Raw genomic sequence first — 16,969 nt, 5'->3', positions numbered from 1 at the left:
GCGTGCGAAGGGGATTTGCTTTTGCATCTGTTAGCTGAATTAATGCAGTTGGTTGCTAAGTAATTCCTAATCAGTTAGCAAGTACTTGGTAACTAACTATGTATATATCGTACCTCCTCAACTTCTTCGACTTCCTTAATATCATACGTGTTGATAGATATGTCTTCAAGCTCACCAAAGCTAAAAGAGATATCCTCTGAATCCATTTTGTTAGGGATAGCGTTATTAATCTGCAACTGATTAAGAAGTAGTTGAGAAGTACTTGAGAATATCGTGGGATGAAATAATTATTAGGGAAGAGAAGTGAACTCGAATTTCACGGTATGTGGGATTGTATTTAAAAGCTGAGGTGCCGCGCCGCTTATGCCAAGGCTGGTGGGGCCGGCTTGCGGCATTTAGGAAGCGGCACCTGACCTGCGCACTCCACTGCTTGACCAGAATATCAGGCACCGATATCTGACTCAGCAGTTGGCACGTATGTTCAGATCTGATCGATCACCCGTCTCGATCACTTCCTCGACAAGAACCCGATTATTCGCATTGGCCCAAAACCCACACTGACAGGCGTTCTTTACACATTCAAAGTTGTTGTCGAATATCAAGCCAAATTGAACGAAAACAAGATCAAAACCGGCACCGTCGATCACACCCTGCACAAGTATGTACAGCTCAAGGAGACGTACCCAGACATGGCCATGTCCAGATCGTCAACTGGCTGATGCTGAGTATCCTTGCCGGGGGGGATACCACCTCTGCCTCAATGCGTGTAGTGGTCTATTACCTGGCGGAAAGCCCAGACGCATACCGAAAGCTCTTCACGGAGTTAACTTCCGCTTCACTAACCCTGCCAGCCCAGTGGAAAGATACCCGTGACCTACCGTATCTAGACACAGTTATCGGTGAGAGTATGCGGCTTAACCCGGGAATTGCCATGGTCTTTGAGCGCGTGGCACCCGACGGTGGCTATACATTGCCCGACGGGCGGTATATCCCGGCGGGAACCAAAGTCGGTATCAACCCATCTGTCACGAATCGTGACTATACAGTCTTCGGCCAAGACGCAGATATCTTCCGGCCAGATCGCTGGTTAAGGCAAGAGTCGGAGGCTGCTGAAGAGTATCAAGAACGCCATAGACGTATGAATGACACTTGCAACTTTGTGTTCGGAGGTGGCCGAATCTGCATGGGTCGATACCTTGCCATGCTGGAAATCAAGAAATTGATTGCCATTCTTTATAGCACTTTTGATGTAAGCGGTGTCTTATACCCTCTTGTTCAGAGGCCTTGTACCCGGACATTCGATACGCAGCTTCACCCGGTTGACCACAAACACGAGTGGACATACCGCAATGCTTGGTTGGCTTATCAAAGTGATATGCCAATGACTATTACTCGGCGTGCGGTGTGAGTAGGGTACCGCTCCCATCTGGGTTAAAATGGCACCCTCCTGAGGTCCCAGTTGCGACGATGGTCGATGAAGATCACTGGCGTTCGACGGAGCTGGGATGGGAGCTTGGACCAAAGCTAAACTTCAGTCATGTGACTATATATTCGAGTGACCACGATATTTCCCGAGACAAATTTCGTAACCGTGTTGTAAGTGTTTATGTAAATTGACGAAGAGAATCCCTAGATCTGAAGTTCATGCAATTAAGGAGTAAGGAAACGGCTCTGTAACTCTGTTCTTTGCTCATGCAGCTATATATGTATAGTAGTATGTGATGTGCTCTAGAGAACCGTCCCCGCGATTTTCTAGGGAATCCACGAATGTCTCGACTCATCACGCATCCATCCCCCGCCGCAAGGACGATTCCAGATCGTTAGTGCTGCCGCCTGCGGCGAGTGCCTCCTGAGGCCGAGGCTCTTCCTGTCGCCACACCCCCTGCTGGTGTTCAGGAATGGGGATATTGTTCTGCTGCGCAATCTGCTGCTGTTGGGCCAAGGTCTGCGCCTGTGTCGGTTGGCGCACCTGCTGACGGAACTGAACAACCTCTTCGTAGATCATACGACGCATCTCCTGCACATCGTCGACGATCTCGAAGTGGAAATCGAACGTGGTGGGGCATGAAGGCTCGTCGGACGCGTCGTGCCAAATTGCTAGGTAAGGATGTTCCAATGCCTCTTCGACGGAGATACGCGATGAGGGATCAAAGGCAAGCATGCGGTCGAGCAGATCGAGGGCATCAGGGTTGGCATTTGGAAAAAGGCGCTGGAATGGAATTTTGGGCATGAAGGGCAAGTTACGCACATACTCCTGAGCACGTGGCGAGCCGATCCGGCTCAGAGTCTCTTCATTCGGAGTGCCCAGGTAGTGTAGGATCTGGTTGAGCTGATCAACGTAGTCGCGACCCTTGAAGAAAGGGCGGCCACCAAGAAGTTCCGCCAATATGCAGCCCACCGACCAAACATCAACTGCGGCGAGGTCAATGTGTGAAAGGAAGAGATTAAACAGAGAGGTATTACTTACTGGCTTTTGTGTAACTCTGGAAACTTAACATAATTTCCGGAGCACGGTACCATCTTGTCGCAACATATTCAGTCATGTAGCCTGCATTCTCCTCCGGGTCGATAGAGAATCCACGAGCTAAGCCGAAGTCACAGATCTTGAGCTCGCAATCCGCATTGACCAGCAAGTTCCCTGGTTTCAAATCTCTGTGGAGCACGTTGGCGGAGTGGATATATTTAAGACCGCAGAGGATCTGGTAAATGAACGACTGGTAGTGGGCGTCGGTCAACGGCTGTCCAGAGCGAATGATAGCAGCCAAGTCACACTCCATAAGTTCTGTTCAGAAAGCCAAGCATATCAGTTACTGAGCAGAACTAGTCGGGTTCACACAAAACTATCTCACCTTCGTAAAGATAAGTCTCATTGAAGTTGTCAGGTCGAGGAATATCCATATCGTAGAGGCATGTAATCTGCATCGCCTTAGTTGTATCCTTTCAGGAGCGGAGCAATCTCATATTCGGCATACATTGCGGTGGCCTCTGAAGTGTTGAAGCAGCTTGATTTCTCTCAAGGCGCGCTTGGCCAAGATCTTCTTGCTGAAGACATTGGTGACCTTCTTGATGGCGACGCCCTCGCCAGTCTGGACATTCGTGGCAGCACTGTTGGAAACGTGCTTGTTAACGTATAGCCCCGGAAAATCTGGCTTCTTCCTATTGAGGTGGGCTGCAGACAGGTATGGGAATGCAACCCCACCATACCAGTTGTCACAGTAAAGACCACAGAGGTTCAGCAAGCAGGACACCGCTGATACACGTACCAAACAATACCATAAGCACCCTGGCCCAGTTCCTTGGTCACAGTATAGCGGTCGTCCACGATAAAGTCCTGGTTGAAAACCTTGAAGACCTTTCGTCCTTGTAGGTCAGACATGGCGTAAGACTCCAAACAATCGGCGAGCAGCAGGAAGATGATCGAGCTCAGAAGATGATAAACAAGAGTGAGAAGGAAGGGTCAGAGGATGTGCTGGGAGATGCGAAGATTATGCTGCTCTTGTCGGGACGAGGGATGACGATGATTCTTCGCACCTCAAGGAGGAGCTGAAAGACAAGCCCGCGGGCGCGGCTGCAGGCGCAACTGCAAAAGTGAGGTCAATGGATCGACCGATGCCCCGCAGTGTCACGGAACGTGCTTTGCGTCTCCTGTAACTTGGCCAATCTCCCGCTTGCGGCTGAGTCTTGTAAGGATCTCCCACAAGTAAAAGAAAAGGTCTTAGGTAGATGATACACGCAGAGAACCAAAAAGAGAGTCAGGGGAAGAGCCTGGGGGACTGAGTGACCAGGGTCAGCTCAGATGTCGGCTGACGGGATTGGACCACAAAGGGGAAGCGCAAGAAGTGATAAAATCTGCAGGCGGTGGACAAGGGGGTGGGGGTTCAAGGTTGTTTTCCTGATGAATGCGAATATGCATGAAATGGTCCAAGAAATTCCTTTGAAATTTACTGCAACAAACAAAGAAGGGCCTCAGTCACCCAGGTTGGCATCACAAACATGTCTGTGGAAGGGGTAATTACAGGACATGCCTGATGGTGCCTGAGGCATGGTGTGGGGCACAGTCCAGAGTCAGCGCAAAAACACAAGCGCTGGGGTTATGCTGGTGGTGCGTATTCAGACCAAAATCATCTCTCTCCGCGGTTGGCGTGCCTCGGCCGCTGACAAGATGCTTCATGAGGTTTAATCCATAAGAACAGCGCTATTGAGTGTGGGACGTAATGTATATCGTGAAGTATGCAAACTAAGTATGCCCAAAGCTCCAACCGTTCGTTGTTCATGAAACATATAACATGCATTACCTCGCTCGAATATGATATTTAAAAAGAAAAGAGTAGCCGATCTAAATCAGCGGAGATAGACCTTCAAGGTCTAGCAGCCGACACCAAAGGATTGTATGATGCTTAGCCGTCCCTGAATCTCGGGTTAGAGGCACCATCGAGGCCTTGCTCGAGGAAGTCCAGGGCTTCCTCCCGGACAAGTCGATATGAATAATATAGCCAAAGTGGTAGCTGAAGAAGAGTACTTCGCGAAGCCGCTTGCAGTATACGTGCGAGAGCTAATGATAATAGCTTCTCCACCAAACCGCCATGCAGGCAGCAACAACCAGATCAAGCATCTTGATTCCCTCATCCTCAATGATGAGCTTTCCAAGTTTAGCGCTTTTCCCACGCATACCGCCGCCCGCTTTCTCACGAGCCAGTGAAAGATCCAAGCGATCTTCGCTGATCGGGCGGCGCGGTGGAGGGAGTGGGCCGTTCCCTCCTTCACTGCTTGAGCTGCTGTTCGACCCTCTGCGAGTTAGATTATGGTTTATAAAGTTAGCGAACGCAGCTCGCTTTGACGGATTTGTTGAGGGATGATAGTAGTATGGACTGGAGGCGTCGGAATTTTCGGAGGTGTGGTGCTGATGTGCGTGACCTTGTAACGGAGTGTTGAAGCGAATTTCGGCGACGGTCACAGCCGGATTCTCTTGCGTTGAGTGTACGGGGCTAAGATATCCAGGAGATGGAATCATATGCTTACACTTTAGACTCCGGCCGTTGACGCTTGTTAGGAACGTGCAGGTGCCGTTCCAGGGCGAAGTGAAAGAGTAATAGCCGCTTTTCAATTTAGAGTGCCCCGAACTATGCAAGTTGATGGGGCTGCTGGGGCCACCGTCTAAGGAGGGGCGGGCCCTTGATAAATCCAGCGAGGCGCGCGACTCCTCCGAATTATGGGGTCTGGATACAAGGAGCTTGCGGTGGAAGCGTCGGGGTCGAGACGTGTCGTGCAGAGCGGATGAATCGTGTGGTGTTGTAGACGGGTGTGCAATATTTGGGTGCCGCGAAAGTAAACTGCGCGCTTCAGCAGGAAGGTTCAAACCGAGGGACTCTAAAGAGAGTGGCTCGTTCTGGGCTGCGAAGCGACTATAGCCCGGGGTTGAGACATCAATGTCGATGCCACTGCCATCGGACCACTTCGCCGACATGGTCGCGACATTCCACTGGCTTCCGTGAGTCGGGTCGCGACGGATCAGAGTGATATGGAAACCCGGCTGATGTGGGGTAGTATTATCTCGTGGTTGTCGGCTCAGGGATTGCCCAGGGCTCCTCGTGGGAGACGGCGTAGGAGGATAATATGACGTTGGTGGACCGCCCGACGAATGAGGCCGCATTTGAGGTCGGGAGCTGTCAAGGCTGTGACGAATTGGGGAAGCTTCATATTTCTCCTTCCCGCGCTGGACCTGGCTGGAGATGTATCCGGAAAACGCACACCAGCGGTCGTTCTTCGTTGGAGGATTATCGCCAATGAAGAGAGAATCATGGCGTGGTAAGTTCGGCAACGATCGCGGGGGTATGGGTGGGCGGGCCTCCCCTTTCCCCGTCAAACCGGCCATCGCTTCCGCTGGACCCGAAGTCTCAGATACTGTCGGACGGGGAGGCAAAACGGGTGGCGGAACAAAAGGTTCGGCTAGAACCGGCGAGGTACTCCCCGATTGCTGATGCGACGAGACCAAAGGGCGCGAGGGCGCGGAAGGAGCAGTGTCAAAGTTGGTCTTATCCTTTACCCCAGCAACAGGTTTGCGCCGAACATTGTTCAACCTCGCTATCTCAGGCGTCGGCAGGGGCAAATCGGTGTCTTCCATCAGCTTTTTCTTGCGTAGCTTTGCCTGCTCTTCGCGCTCCTGTTCGTATTCCTGAATGAAGATCTCATCATCGGGACCGGCGACATGAAGGTAGTAAAGGGAGGTGTTAATCGCTTCGGCGGAGACGCTGGACTTTGTCGGCGGCTTGAGGGGCGTAAGAAAAACATCTTTGGGAGATCCACCGTTAGCGAACGCCTAGTTTCAGGACCCGACGAGAAAAAGCGATGAGCAAATGCATCGTTGAGGCGGGGCAGCGGCGAAAGACGGACACTGTGATAAGCATACCTTTGCTACCAGGTACTCTCACGATGTACAATACCAAGGGATCGAGCTTCCTTTGAGTGGGATTTCTCGGATACGCCGGAGGATTTGAAGCGATGGAGGTGATGGACGAGAGTGAGCGAGCTTCAACGGGCCCATGGGACAATGGCGCGGGGAACGAGGCGGACTCCCCATCCGCCGCGTCGACCTTGGTCATTTTCCGCGACGTAAGGAGGGAGGAGGAAAAGAATAGACTCCAACAGTATAGATCACTATGCAAGGCGAGAACGCTCTATAAACAACAATTAACCGCAGTCAAGGAGCATGGACGTGGAAGAGTAGGAACGCTGTGGGGAGGCCGCCAAGATAGAGGACCCATTAGGCATCGTCATCAGACTCAGAATCCGTAGGGCGTTGCCGGATGAAGAAAGGTGAGGCGAAGTTTCCTGGAGAATGCTGGAAGATCTCACAAAAAGTGGCTATGGCGGCGTCACGGCCGGCGTGGCTGTCGGAAAAGTAGTTGCCTGCTAATGGCAAATTACACCGGATGGCGGGCTCACGTCCTTCCTCCCCATGGATTGCGATTATTGGCGCTGACCAAAACTAGCCCTGCGTATATCTTTTCAGATTGGTATCTCAAGGATCGAAAATAGCTACAAGGTAAGCTTGTGTGGCGCCGTGCATAACTCGTCAAGATAAGAATGAAGATAGTAATAAAGAAAGTTAAGCTGAGTGCTTCTCATGCTGGATGCAAAGAGGACTAAATAATAAACAATCAGACAACTGTCTCGGATCGCTCGTTCTCACCAATAACTGGAACGGGGAGTCCACGCTCAGGACTCTGCAAGACCAGCTGCTCATGGCGTCGGGCCCGAAGGAAGTCGCTGATTGCCCGGATTAAGATGAACCAACCAACAATCATCAAAACATACGAAATCCACTCGCTCGTGGTGATTGCTGAGACACCGCCGCCTCCATCAACCCCTGAGCTCGCGCTCTCGACCACCTTGTTCGGGTCAAAGTTATGACTATTAGGGTCTGGCGGCGTAACGTATTCGTCCGAGCCATTGCCGTCTCCTCCCTTCGATTCGCTACCTCCTTTCATATAGAACCCATATTGCACTAATGTGAGACCGAGTCCAGCCCGGCTACCGTTCTTCGCCGCATGCGTGGTATGTAGTAGGTACGTGAGGAGGAAACCCACAAGTTGGAAAGACATAGAGATCATGGCATTCCAAATGAACGAGAAAATTGAGCCGACCGGCAGCCCATCCACATAGACCTCATCTGACGATATACCGGGTGCAACAATAGTCGTTTCCCAGTACGGGGGTGTCGCATCGGCAGCCGCTTCTTCGTATGACTATGTACACATCGTTAGTGGTCAACCACAACCGCAACGGTCGGGGAAACGGAGACATACCGGAGGTAAATCGTCAGTCTTTTCCCCACGCTCCGGCTTTGCAGCCAGATTTGCGAAAACCCCATCGTTGGAGGACGGGAGAGGACGCGTAGATCCTGAACCAGATGTCCCCCGGAAAAAAGGTAACAATGATTGTCTCCTTTGGGGAAGACCAGGCGGTTGGGAATTCGATTGCGCCTGCGGTTCACTGCTTGCGCCAGACGATGATGACGACCCTACTGTTTCCGCTGGTACGGATGTGTTGTCGGTTTCTGTCGGCGTCCAAGCCTCCGGTTGCGCCCGCATTAACCGCTGTCGGTCGTCGGGCTCATCACCAGCCTCGGATCCACTGTCATCGAACGCATCGGCGAGCGTTTGATCTGCACTATTTCGGTGTAAAGGGTCATTGCGGAGGAGGCGTCTTGAAGAGGGCGAGGTAGAACGTGAGCGGAATGAAGGAGGCGGAGAGGAAGGAGTACGCTGCAGAGCGATCGATAGAGAGGTGTCGTTATCCTCGTCGTCGTGGGCGTTTACCTATCATGAATTAGTGAGCCAAATCCCTTGAGCAGTAAGAACTAGACCGAGGTATAAGAAGCCATGCTCTTTGGCCCTGACACTGCTGGAGAAAGGTGACACTTACCCGCTGATAACGCTGCGAGCTCATGGCGAGCTGAGCGAGCGGAAGCGCCGGGAGAAGGTGTAAGCAGGTTTGAAGAAGTCCACTGAACGGGAAACACCTGGTAGGCCACAAGCGAGAGAGCAACTGGAGATATAATACGGCGGATGAGACGATGGGAGGAGAAGGGATGATGAACTCGGCAGACGATGAACGGATGACCAACCAACATGTCTGAGGGCTGACCAAGCCCTGGAGGTCATTCCCTCAGGCTGGGCCCCCCTTGAAGGGGTGTTTGATTCGCTGTGGCTAAGTAGGCGGTGAGCCTCTTGGCACCCTGGGGTGTTCGCGGCTCCCGTGACTTTATTTTTTGCCGCATCGAAAGCTCACGACAGAACGATCTCGAAACCCGTGGTCCAATTCCAATCACTAATCGGCTTCAATTACTGCTCGGAAGCGCCCCCAATCTCTTATTGTGCCTGTGCCAGTGGTTATAGGCAGTTACAGCATCCGCAAATTTTCGGCGATCTCACCCGAGCTTCCAAACCAAGATGGCGCGACCTCCGGTACAACTTCCAACATAGTTAGCAGAACACCCCCAAGAGAGCTAACAAAATGAAACTCTACAGACCGCGCAATCCCGGCTTGCCCTCCTCCTAAAGCATTGGCCCGCAGACCCTATTCGCCCGTCCTCTGTCTCCGTCCAAACCTACCTCAAATCCCGCCTCCCCGCTTCGCAAGACTCCACCACTCGTACCACACCATCCACTATCTCAGAACCTTCGCTTAACGCACTCTCATCGCTTCTAGAAGACCGATATGCGCGCCGGTACCCGCTATCGCCGAAGTTAAGACGACCGGCTAGTAACCCGGACCACTACGATAATCTTCTTCGGGAGTTTGAAGAGGCGCCGTCAAGAGATTGGTTTGGGAGATTACGGAAGAGGCTAGGGGGCTTGTTTAGGTTTCAGTAGGGATTAGGAGTGATATTGGTAATTTCTTTATGTGGAGTGTATCTCTATACGTGTATATTATTTTTTGGTATATTCGGGCGGGTCTTTGAGGAGGAAGTTTGATCTTCATGCCGGCCCAAATGTATTCCGAGCTGCGGGGCAGATCTCAATCAAAATCAAGGAGTAATGACTGTGCATGTTTACACTTAGTTAGAACATGAGATACTTAGTTTGTATGGGCGCCTTTCCTTGCTTCAAGGGCGACGCGTTGGTCCTCTATGATCTGTTGAAACCATTCTAGAAGGTGGAGAGAACTATCTTTCTCAGACTAGTAAGAGCTTTGGTCTATTTGGTCAAGTAGGGCTACAACGGATCCATAGATAACCCACGAGTTTAAAGCCAGAAGTTAACTTCGACCATGTCAATTCCAGAGTATATACAAACCAGGTGTCTCGACCAGGTAAAGCCCAAAAAGTCGAAAGGACGCCGGTGACTACATGCAAAAGGCAAAGGCAGACGCAATCACAGTCACATATACTACACCTACAGCATGGGCTTCACATCATCGGCAACCTTAAACGGCGCCTCCGTCTTAGAGCGGACCTCGTCGACGGTAACGCCATCAGCAAGCTCGACGAGAGTCAACCCGTTCGTGAAGTCGACGTCGAAAACGCAGAGTTCCGTGATGATGCGGCTAACACAGGTCCTGCCGGTGAGAGGGAACTCGCACTGCTTGACGATCTTGGGGTTACCCTTCTTGTCTGTGTGTTCCATAGTCACGACGACCTTTGTTGCAGCCGGGTTGGAGACGAGGTCCATTGCCCCGCCAAAGCCCTTGATTTTACCAGGGAGCATCCCTAAGACCGTTATCAGCCTAGGAAGAAGAAGGGGAGGAGGAGAAGAACTTACAATTAGCCAGGTCGCCCCTCGCGCTCACCTGCATGGCGCCAAGGATAGTAAGATCGATCCGACCAGATCGGATCATACCGAAAGACTCGTCGCTGCCAAAGACAGCAGCACCGGGGGCAAGTGTTACAGTCTCCTTGCCCGCATTGATCAGATCGGCATCCTCCTGGCCCTTCTTCGGGTAGGGACCCAATCCAAGAATGCCGTTCTCAGACTGTAGCTGTACTTCCACCGAGGGGTCGACGAAATTAGGCGCTAGCATGGGCATCCCGATGCCCAAGTTGGCATACATCCCGTTCTTGAACTCCTTCGCAGCGCGGCGGACGATACGCTCACGCTTCGCGGCAGTGTCCCCCTTCCCTAAGGAAGCAGTGTCTTCGCCCTCCTTAGCGAATGTGAATTTCTCGATATTCTTGGGCGCCGTGCTTTGGATGACACGCTTGACATAGATACCAGGCAGGTGGATAGCGGCGGGCTCGATCTCGCCAACCTCAACAATGTTTTCAGCCTCGACGATAGTCATCTTCGCGTTCCGACCCATGGCACCGTTGAAATTAGCAGCGGCATAGCGGAACTGGCAGTTACCCAGCTTGTCGGCCTTCCAAGCCTTGACGAATGCGTAGTCTCCCTTGATCGATTCTTCCATCACGTAGCTCTTGCCATCGAAGACCTTGACGTCACGAGGATCGCCGTACAGCGCAACAGTACCGTCAGAGTTGTGCTTGAGCGGCAGCTCACCTGTCTGGACAACTGTTCCAAAGGCAGCGGGTGTGTAGAAAGCAGGGATACCTGCACCACCAGCGCGACAACGTTCGGCCAAAGTGCCCTGAGGTGTCAACTCAAGCTCAATCTCACCGCCCAGATACATGCGCTCAAAGGTCTTATTTTCTCCGACGTAACTGGCAATCATCTTCTTGATCTGCTTCGACTGTAACAGTAAGCCCAGCCCAGCCCCATCAACACCGGCATTGTTGCTGACGGCTGTCAACCCCGTGATCGAAGGGTTATTCTTGACCGCGTTGATTAAAGTGTCTGGAACCCCAGAGAGACCAAAGCCACCGGCGAGTAGAGTTGAGTTGGACTTCATATCCTTGATGGCGAGATCCGCAGAGGAGACCACCTTGTTGATCTCGGACCGACGAACGCTCCTTGAGAAGGTACGTGCCAGTAGGATTCCATGCTGCACAGACCATGAACTGTCAGTAGTCACATTTAAAAACCATATTCGGGGTCAATGAGAGTCATACCTTGCTTGGATCGAGAGAAGCACGCCTAGCGAAACGCAGGCATGTCGCTGCTGGGGAAGGCATACTACAAGCTTACAAAGACACTCAGAGAGAGGACCTTTGCATGTAGAGCATTCCAAGGACGCTCGTTAGGGGGAGTGTTCAAAACGACCTCGGGAAGGGCGGGCAAGTGAGAGGGGAAGAGCTTCTGTTTTGTATGAGCGGCGTTGGGCTGGAAGCGGACCTGCTGCGGAACGCGATCCGCTCTTTGCGCCAGCCCCGGAAAATTCCCCGCAGCAAAGGGAAGCCGATCGCCCAGGGCGCGGGCGTCAGTCACCACAGATCGATCGTGGGAGGATGTGGTCGCGATCTCTTTATCCGAGACATATATAGCTTGCTCAGGGTGACCTATCGCTTCGAGCTACATGACCCTTGTCTCTCTCCGACTTTGTTCACTTCCCCGTCCACAAGGACAGTGTGCCGACTTAGGCTGCCGAACCCATGCGGGCGGATCTGGCCACCCGATCCGCGGGCCATTTCGGGATCTCCAGTTCTCAAACTACTTTGCTCCTCCACAGCTGAGGAGCTTGAAAATAGCAAGCCGATTTACATATCGGTCATCATCATCATTATCGTCATTATCATATCAACACTCGTATTTACAAGAAAGTTTCATAGCTTGACTGTCTGCGTCCGCCGAGACCCCATTCATGTGGAGGAAAGAGCAAGCGATTGGGACAACTGATAATCATGGTGACGTCGGGCTGGCTGCTCAGGTTCTCGGCGGTTTTTGTTCGTACTTTGCAAACGAGGCCAATATCGGAACAGGGTTGACAGAAGGTAGTCGGTGCATCGCCAGGCCTTGTTTAATTACATCATCCCCTTCCCTTTCGTTTCAGTGGATTCGGAATCGTGACAGTCGGCTCTACCAGTTCACACCGCGCATGTCAGTCCCGTTATGTGTCCACGGCCCAGTCTTGCCGTGCTCTGCGAGCACTGCTTTTTCCATTCCCGTGGCCTCGGAGTTAGCGCCCTCACCTGGTACAGCGTTACCGGTAGTTATCTCCTCATACGCCGGTGGGTCCATATCTACATCTTCCAGCCCTTGCGATGGAGTGGCGTCCTCCATTGCAATGTCACGCGGCTCTGGGTCATTCGACGGTGCCTCGACTATTTCCCTGCATAACGGGTTGACCAGCCGATTCTTGATAGCATCGTTGACATAGACTAAGAAATACGGCGTGGGAGGATTGTGGCGGTCTTGGCTTTTGAATATTTCGTCCAGATCGCGGACTTCAGTGACGTACGTGTCATTGTATTTGCGCCAGACGTTTCGCTCGAAGTCAAAGATATAGATATAGTAGTGGCCGAATTCGACCGAGCCATGATGAACAAAGACCGCGTACAGCCGGTAGGCTAAATGCTTGTAATCAACGAATTGGCTAGATATCATGGTGTGAGTATTCTTGATTTCCTGTTCGAGATCTACAGATCGGTCAGCCGCCGGTGTGAACTTATGGGTTCGAAGGAGCATATACGCTTCAGTTCGTCTTGAGCCGCCTGAGAGAGTCGTTCGAGCTCAGGAAGGAGTTGGGGGTCAACATCAATCGGGGCCACTGCGGCGTCGTCGTTATCTTTCATGTCGCTAAGACCACTCAAGATCTCTTTTGCACTGCTCAGAAGGGTTGCCGTATCTAGACCATCGGATTCCTAGGTCACAAATTAGCTTACATTCTTCGCAAACATTAAGACAGTTGGTTCGGCGGGTAGCCTCGTACCGTTTGGCGTAAGAGCTCCGCTCGACGAGCTTCAAGGGTCCTCAAGGTATCTTTCCATTCCCAGCACCGCCTTCGGCGGTTCAGGATCTCGGGGTGTCGGGTATCCATGTATCGATCGAGGTAAATTGTGTCTCTGAGGTCTAAGTGATGCGTAGACTTAAATGACCGCTTCTTGACAGCGTCGAATTGCACCCGTTGGACTTGGATCTGCAGAATGGGAGGGAGCTTGCTAATGGTAGCGTACTGCTCAGCGACTGAATCCTCAACATTGACTTTCTGAATATCGAATGCGCCATCGATAGCCGCATAAATATCACGAGGTCCAGTTGCCACGTCTATCTTAATATCGCACCACCACTCCTCCTTAGAACGCTCGCCCTTGTTAGAGAGTATATATGATATTGACCGGCCGTAGAACAGACTATACGAACAGTAAGTAGCTGGAGGCTTGGATATTTGTGGGGTGGTAAGCTCACTCTTTCACCTGGTCGAGCTGCTCCCCATCTTGCGCGATTGCAAGTGGCCGAATGGCACACTGGCTTTGGAACAGGACGTTGTTAATCACCTCAGTAACATCCTGCTGCGCGCCTATTTCAACTTCCTCAATAAGCTGCCTCTGGGGATCCACTTGTGTAACGGGCCTTGGAGGTACCGGCGGGGGTCCGCCAGAGGGCTCTACAGGTCCTGCAGCAGTTTGTGTATTAGAATCCACTGACGTTTCGGGACCCGGCTCATTCTGTTCATTGACCATGACAGTATCACCTTGCGGCGGCTTGTTTTCCTTATTGTCGCTCTGAGTGGGAGGTACGTCTTGTTTTACCCCTTCCGAGACAAGTGTTGCCTCACTGTCCTCGTCACTGGCGCGTTTGCTCTCATCTGGTTCTATAGGTATTTGGTCCTTGCTGTCCTCTTCCGCGATTGCCTGCGGGGGTCCCAAGGGCCCTAAAACCGGAAGCCCGTTCACCTCCCCCAGCCCTCCCGGTTTGCTGGCGGATATCGTAGACCTGCGACGGATAGCGGCTTCGTTGGAGGGGCTAATAAGGGTTAATCGTGCGAGCTCCTGACCAGGAGTAACGAACGAATTTGGAGACGATATCATATCCGAGAACAATGTACGCAGTTCCCTGAGAACTACAACAAATAATATAGCTGGTGAGCCGACATCAACCGACAAGGCAATGTACGAGTACTTACACTTCTGGGAGCGTTCAATCTCCTTCTTCGAAACTTTCCGAGAGCCCACCTGCTTTTGCCTGCAACTCTCGTCGTCGAGTTCCATCTTGAAATTCTCGAATTCTAGTACCATATTTCGGTATGGGCGAACTGAGTAATAGAATTGCAATAGGCTGTTAAGGTAGCAAGTGTTGCCAATATTTTGCAGTCCAACGGGCCACTCGGACAAATCACGATCTGATCTGGCTGCGGAGCCGGACAACATGCTGCTCAACAGCGCGCTGTTCGTCTCCCTCGCGAGTATGCTCAAGGCTTTGTTGTACTTCTCAGCCTGCGCCGGAGCCTCGTCGATACAGATCGTGTATGCAGCCATAATTGCTCCCTCATCCGCGGTTCGGTCAGGTATTTGCAAGAGTCGATATGCATCGCCGACATCCATCTCACCAGACGTCATCTCGCCTGTTTTGACGAAATGTTTCAGAACATCGGATTTTCGCGCCTCAGCTATGAGCTCAACAGCGCGCCGGGCAATATCCCTGCAAGAAGGATTATCATTCACCTACAGCACTAATCAGATTCGTTCCTCGATCGTCGAATCGGAAGCATACTGTACCTTTGCAGTATACATTGCCATGATGAAGTCATCCGCAGTCTCTTCGCTCACGCCAAGGAATACTTGAGCCTGCTCAGCGGTTGCAACCCCTATTGCGAAGGTCAGTGGATTGGCGTTAAATTGGGAAAGAAACGTAAAGCACGCTTACGATCCTCCGCTGCAGATTTGATGCGCTCGCTCTTTCGGCTGTCGCCTATTCTCCAGAGCTGTCTCCGAGTTTCGGTCTCCTGAGTAGTCGAGCTCAAATATGCGTAGAACTTCCCAATGATACTGTCTTCAGTAAGGCGCGGGTCATCATGGCTTAAACCAAAGTACTTATAGGCATCGGCAACGTCCGCTTCACTGTAAAGGTTGCCGTCTGCGGACGCCACCTCAACAGCACGGTCAATTGCTTCCGCATCTTCGCCACCTCTAAGAGGACCTATCTCCTTTAAACATCTTAGGTAGCCAGCGGCCCTGCCGGGATCTATTGAAATTTGACGGCTGAAGGCCTCAATGATTGAGGGTGTCGGCATATCTTCAACAACGCCCAAGTCCTCATAATAACTGCTTTTGAGTTAGAACATATATATGGGGAATTACAGATTGGGAGGGACCAACGGGGCATCTGCCATCCGGAATTCTTTTAATCTGGGGGCTTTGGGGTCTGGAATATAATCAGCCAACAGCATTGAAGATTGTTAACTGAACACCCACAGTCAAATGCGTCAACTGCGTAAAGAAGGTCATTCAATGCCGGTTGGTAAGGGTATTCGACCTGATTCCCCTTTTTCTCCATTAAGGGTCGTTGATCTATCAGTGCCGATAGTTCGTGGGTTACATCGTCAAGGAATATCTTCTGCGGGTCTTGGTAAGGAAACTCTGCCCACGGGTTAGGTCGAGGGGGTTCCCAAAAACCATTGCTCTAGATTCTGAATCAGTACCGAGGCTACCATCGTGAAGTAGGAGCGCAAGTACACACTTTGAAAGTAAAGCCAAGTAACTCTAGCAAGTCTTTACAAGGTCTCCCGTCAACACCGAAGCTTGTCATAAATCTCTTGTTAGCTGCAGAAATTGTTTTGCTCTGTTGGCTATTGTGGAGAGCATTATCGACATATGTACGAAGGTTCTGGAGGACAGTTATTGGCTGCGGGCGAGCCACCCCTTCTAGCCGCTCGGGATTCGCCGCGAGTGCTTCATCTGTGCGCCGCTGCAACAAGTCGGGGTCCGTCAGCAGATTGACCATTTCACTGGAGAGTACCGGGGAGACAACTCGTATCGACACCTTGATGCCGCACGTGGGATATGAACAATGGAAATGGAACGTCTCCGCTGTCTGTCCCTTGGGTGTCACTTCTTCCTGATCTTGACCACCTCTATGTCTCCCGTAGAAGTAAACGAAGTGATGTATATGTTCAGAGATATTCTTCGCTGATTGGCCGATGGGGTTGGAGTCCACCCTGAGCTGCAAATGGTGCCGACATTTTGAGCATACGGCAGATATCTTCGTGGGAGTTCCGGAAGTTCCCCTATCTTCTCCGGGAGACGGGCGTATTGTTTGGTTAGGTTTTGTAACATAACTATGGCGGCAGGCTGTGGGAGAAATGAAGTGTGGCGGTCCCTGGTAATGTTCTGGATAGACTGGGGGAACATCGGAGAGGAGGTTACGGCCTGTATCAGGCGGGTGGGCAGGGTCGTAGTCAAATATGTCCTGTACAAGACGCGGGGCAGTCTTGCCTGAGTGCAGATATAAAGAATAAGCGTGGCGCTGTCCCAAGGTTCGGCGAAACTACCTACCTGAGCTACGAACGGACGACATGAGTGTATCCGCACGTCACCTCGCTATCACTGCGGCGGGAAAACCGGCTTATAAAATGCAGATGGTTTGATGACTCTTCCATGTAGATAAAAAAACAGAGTTATTCGTAGCGCTCTCCCCAC

The 16,969-nt window shown here is 51.7% G+C and overlaps 8 protein-coding genes across 8 annotated transcripts; 3 read left to right on the top strand and 5 right to left on the bottom strand.

Annotated features, from left to right (window-relative positions):
* The first annotated feature begins 236 nt into the window (after positions 1-236).
* Positions 237-1,608, top strand: BJX67DRAFT_180552 (cytochrome P450). Its single transcript, XM_071025181.1, has one exon. It carries the CDS (start codon positions 719-721, stop codon positions 1,406-1,408), a length of 690 nt encoding a protein of 229 aa, XP_070884579.1. The 5' UTR covers positions 237-718; the 3' UTR covers positions 1,409-1,608.
* Position 1,609: 1 nt separating this feature from the next.
* On the bottom strand, positions 1,610-3,928 carry mpkA (mitogen-activated serine/threonine-protein kinase SLT2). The gene is made up of 5 exons (XM_071025179.1): positions 3,264-3,928; positions 2,973-3,105; positions 2,850-2,916; positions 2,468-2,782; positions 1,610-2,412 (listed from the first exon to the last, which is right to left on the bottom strand). Exons 1-5 carry the CDS (start codon positions 3,374-3,376, stop codon positions 1,781-1,783), a joined length of 1,260 nt encoding a protein of 419 aa, XP_070884578.1. The 5' UTR covers positions 3,377-3,928; the 3' UTR covers positions 1,610-1,780.
* Positions 3,929-4,422: 494 nt separating this feature from the next.
* On the bottom strand, positions 4,423-6,855 carry BJX67DRAFT_181031 (uncharacterized protein). Its single transcript, XM_071025185.1, has 2 exons — positions 6,407-6,855; positions 4,423-6,288 (listed from the first exon to the last, which is right to left on the bottom strand). Exons 1-2 carry the CDS (start codon positions 6,597-6,599, stop codon positions 4,553-4,555), a joined length of 1,929 nt encoding a protein of 642 aa, XP_070884577.1. The 5' UTR covers positions 6,600-6,855; the 3' UTR covers positions 4,423-4,552.
* A 1-nt stretch (position 6,856) lies between these two features.
* Positions 6,857-8,778, bottom strand: BJX67DRAFT_180424 (metal homeostatis BSD2 family protein). The gene is made up of 3 exons (XM_071025180.1): positions 8,425-8,778; positions 7,806-8,318; positions 6,857-7,745 (listed from the first exon to the last, which is right to left on the bottom strand). Exons 1-3 carry the CDS (start codon positions 8,446-8,448, stop codon positions 7,158-7,160), a joined length of 1,125 nt encoding a protein of 374 aa, XP_070884576.1. The 5' UTR covers positions 8,449-8,778; the 3' UTR covers positions 6,857-7,157.
* A 173-nt stretch (positions 8,779-8,951) lies between these two features.
* On the top strand, positions 8,952-9,374 carry BJX67DRAFT_382814 (ubiquinol-cytochrome c reductase complex assembly factor 2; the record flags this gene model as incomplete). The annotated part of the gene is made up of 2 exons (XM_071033311.1): positions 8,952-8,966; positions 9,030-9,374. The coding sequence occupies 2 exons, from the start codon at positions 8,952-8,954 to the stop codon at positions 9,372-9,374; spliced, it is 360 nt and encodes a 119-aa protein (XP_070884575.1).
* On the bottom strand, positions 9,280-11,964 carry BJX67DRAFT_181028 (3-oxoacid CoA-transferase). The gene is made up of 3 exons (XM_071025184.1): positions 11,507-11,964; positions 10,263-11,439; positions 9,280-10,210 (listed from the first exon to the last, which is right to left on the bottom strand). The coding sequence occupies exons 1-3, from the start codon at positions 11,567-11,569 to the stop codon at positions 9,897-9,899; spliced, it is 1,554 nt and encodes a 517-aa protein (XP_070884574.1). The 5' UTR covers positions 11,570-11,964; the 3' UTR covers positions 9,280-9,896.
* On the top strand, positions 11,323-12,320 carry BJX67DRAFT_180738 (uncharacterized protein). Its single transcript, XM_071025183.1, has 2 exons — positions 11,323-11,450; positions 11,507-12,320. Exon 2 carries the CDS (start codon positions 11,703-11,705, stop codon positions 12,228-12,230), a length of 528 nt encoding a protein of 175 aa, XP_070884573.1. The 5' UTR covers positions 11,323-11,450; positions 11,507-11,702; the 3' UTR covers positions 12,231-12,320.
* Positions 12,321-12,380: 60 nt separating this feature from the next.
* BJX67DRAFT_373209 (ubiquitin-specific protease UBP2) lies at positions 12,381-16,847 on the bottom strand (the record flags this gene model as incomplete). Its single annotated transcript, XM_071031364.1, has 12 exons — positions 12,381-12,410; positions 12,483-12,970; positions 13,024-13,195; positions 13,264-13,684; positions 13,740-14,394; positions 14,458-14,995; positions 15,050-15,138; positions 15,198-15,595; positions 15,650-15,695; positions 15,746-15,953; positions 16,011-16,765; positions 16,826-16,847. The coding sequence occupies 12 exons, from the start codon at positions 16,845-16,847 to the stop codon at positions 12,381-12,383; spliced, it is 3,822 nt and encodes a 1,273-aa protein (XP_070884572.1).
* Between the last annotated feature and the right edge of the window lie 122 nt (positions 16,848-16,969).

The sequence above is a fragment of the Aspergillus lucknowensis genome, assembly GCF_044049455.1.
Source record: "Aspergillus lucknowensis strain CBS 449.75 chromosome Unknown BJX67scaffold_31, whole genome shotgun sequence".
NCBI classification, from domain to species: Eukaryota; Fungi; Ascomycota; class Eurotiomycetes; order Eurotiales; family Aspergillaceae; genus Aspergillus; species Aspergillus lucknowensis.
This window is presented reverse-complemented; position numbering and strand designations above follow the sequence as displayed.

What these genes read in the sequence shown, in the direction of transcription:
- BJX67DRAFT_180552 (XM_071025181.1), top strand. Translation starts at nt 719, where the DNA reads ATGCTGAGTATCCTTGCCGGGGGGGATACCACCTCTGCCTCAATGCGT.
- mpkA (XM_071025179.1), bottom strand. Translation starts at nt 3,376, where the DNA reads ATGTCTGACCTACAAGGACGAAAGGTCTTCAAGGTTTTCAACCAGGAC. An exon ending in ACTTCAGAGGCCACCGCAAT is followed by an intron (nt 2,917 to 2,972) that starts GTATGCCGAATA and finishes AAGGCGATGCAG; the next exon opens with ATTACATGCCTCTACGATAT. An exon ending in CCAGAGTTACACAAAAGCCA is followed by an intron (nt 2,413 to 2,467) that starts GTAAGTAATACC and finishes ACCTCGCCGCAG; the next exon opens with TTGATGTTTGGTCGGTGGGC.
- BJX67DRAFT_181031 (XM_071025185.1), bottom strand. Translation starts at nt 6,599, where the DNA reads ATGACCAAGGTCGACGCGGCGGATGGGGAGTCCGCCTCGTTCCCCGCG. An exon ending in GAGAGTACCTGGTAGCAAAG is followed by an intron (nt 6,289 to 6,406) that starts GTATGCTTATCA and finishes GATCTCCCAAAG; the next exon opens with ATGTTTTTCTTACGCCCCTC.
- BJX67DRAFT_180424 (XM_071025180.1), bottom strand. Translation starts at nt 8,448, where the DNA reads ATGAGCTCGCAGCGTTATCAGCGG. An exon ending in GCTCGCAGCGTTATCAGCGG is followed by an intron (nt 8,319 to 8,424) that starts GTAAGTGTCACC and finishes AATTCATGATAG; the next exon opens with GTAAACGCCCACGACGACGA. An exon ending in AGACTGACGATTTACCTCCG is followed by an intron (nt 7,746 to 7,805) that starts GTATGTCTCCGT and finishes ATGTGTACATAG; the next exon opens with TCATACGAAGAAGCGGCTGC.
- BJX67DRAFT_181028 (XM_071025184.1), bottom strand. Translation starts at nt 11,569, where the DNA reads ATGCCTTCCCCAGCAGCGACATGCCTGCGTTTCGCTAGGCGTGCTTCT. An exon ending in CTTCTCTCGATCCAAGCAAG is followed by an intron (nt 11,440 to 11,506) that starts GTATGACTCTCA and finishes TGGTCTGTGCAG; the next exon opens with CATGGAATCCTACTGGCACG. An exon ending in GAGGGGCGACCTGGCTAATT is followed by an intron (nt 10,211 to 10,262) that starts GTAAGTTCTTCT and finishes TAACGGTCTTAG; the next exon opens with GGATGCTCCCTGGTAAAATC.
- BJX67DRAFT_180738 (XM_071025183.1), top strand. Translation starts at nt 11,703, where the DNA reads ATGAGCGGCGTTGGGCTGGAAGCGGACCTGCTGCGGAACGCGATCCGC.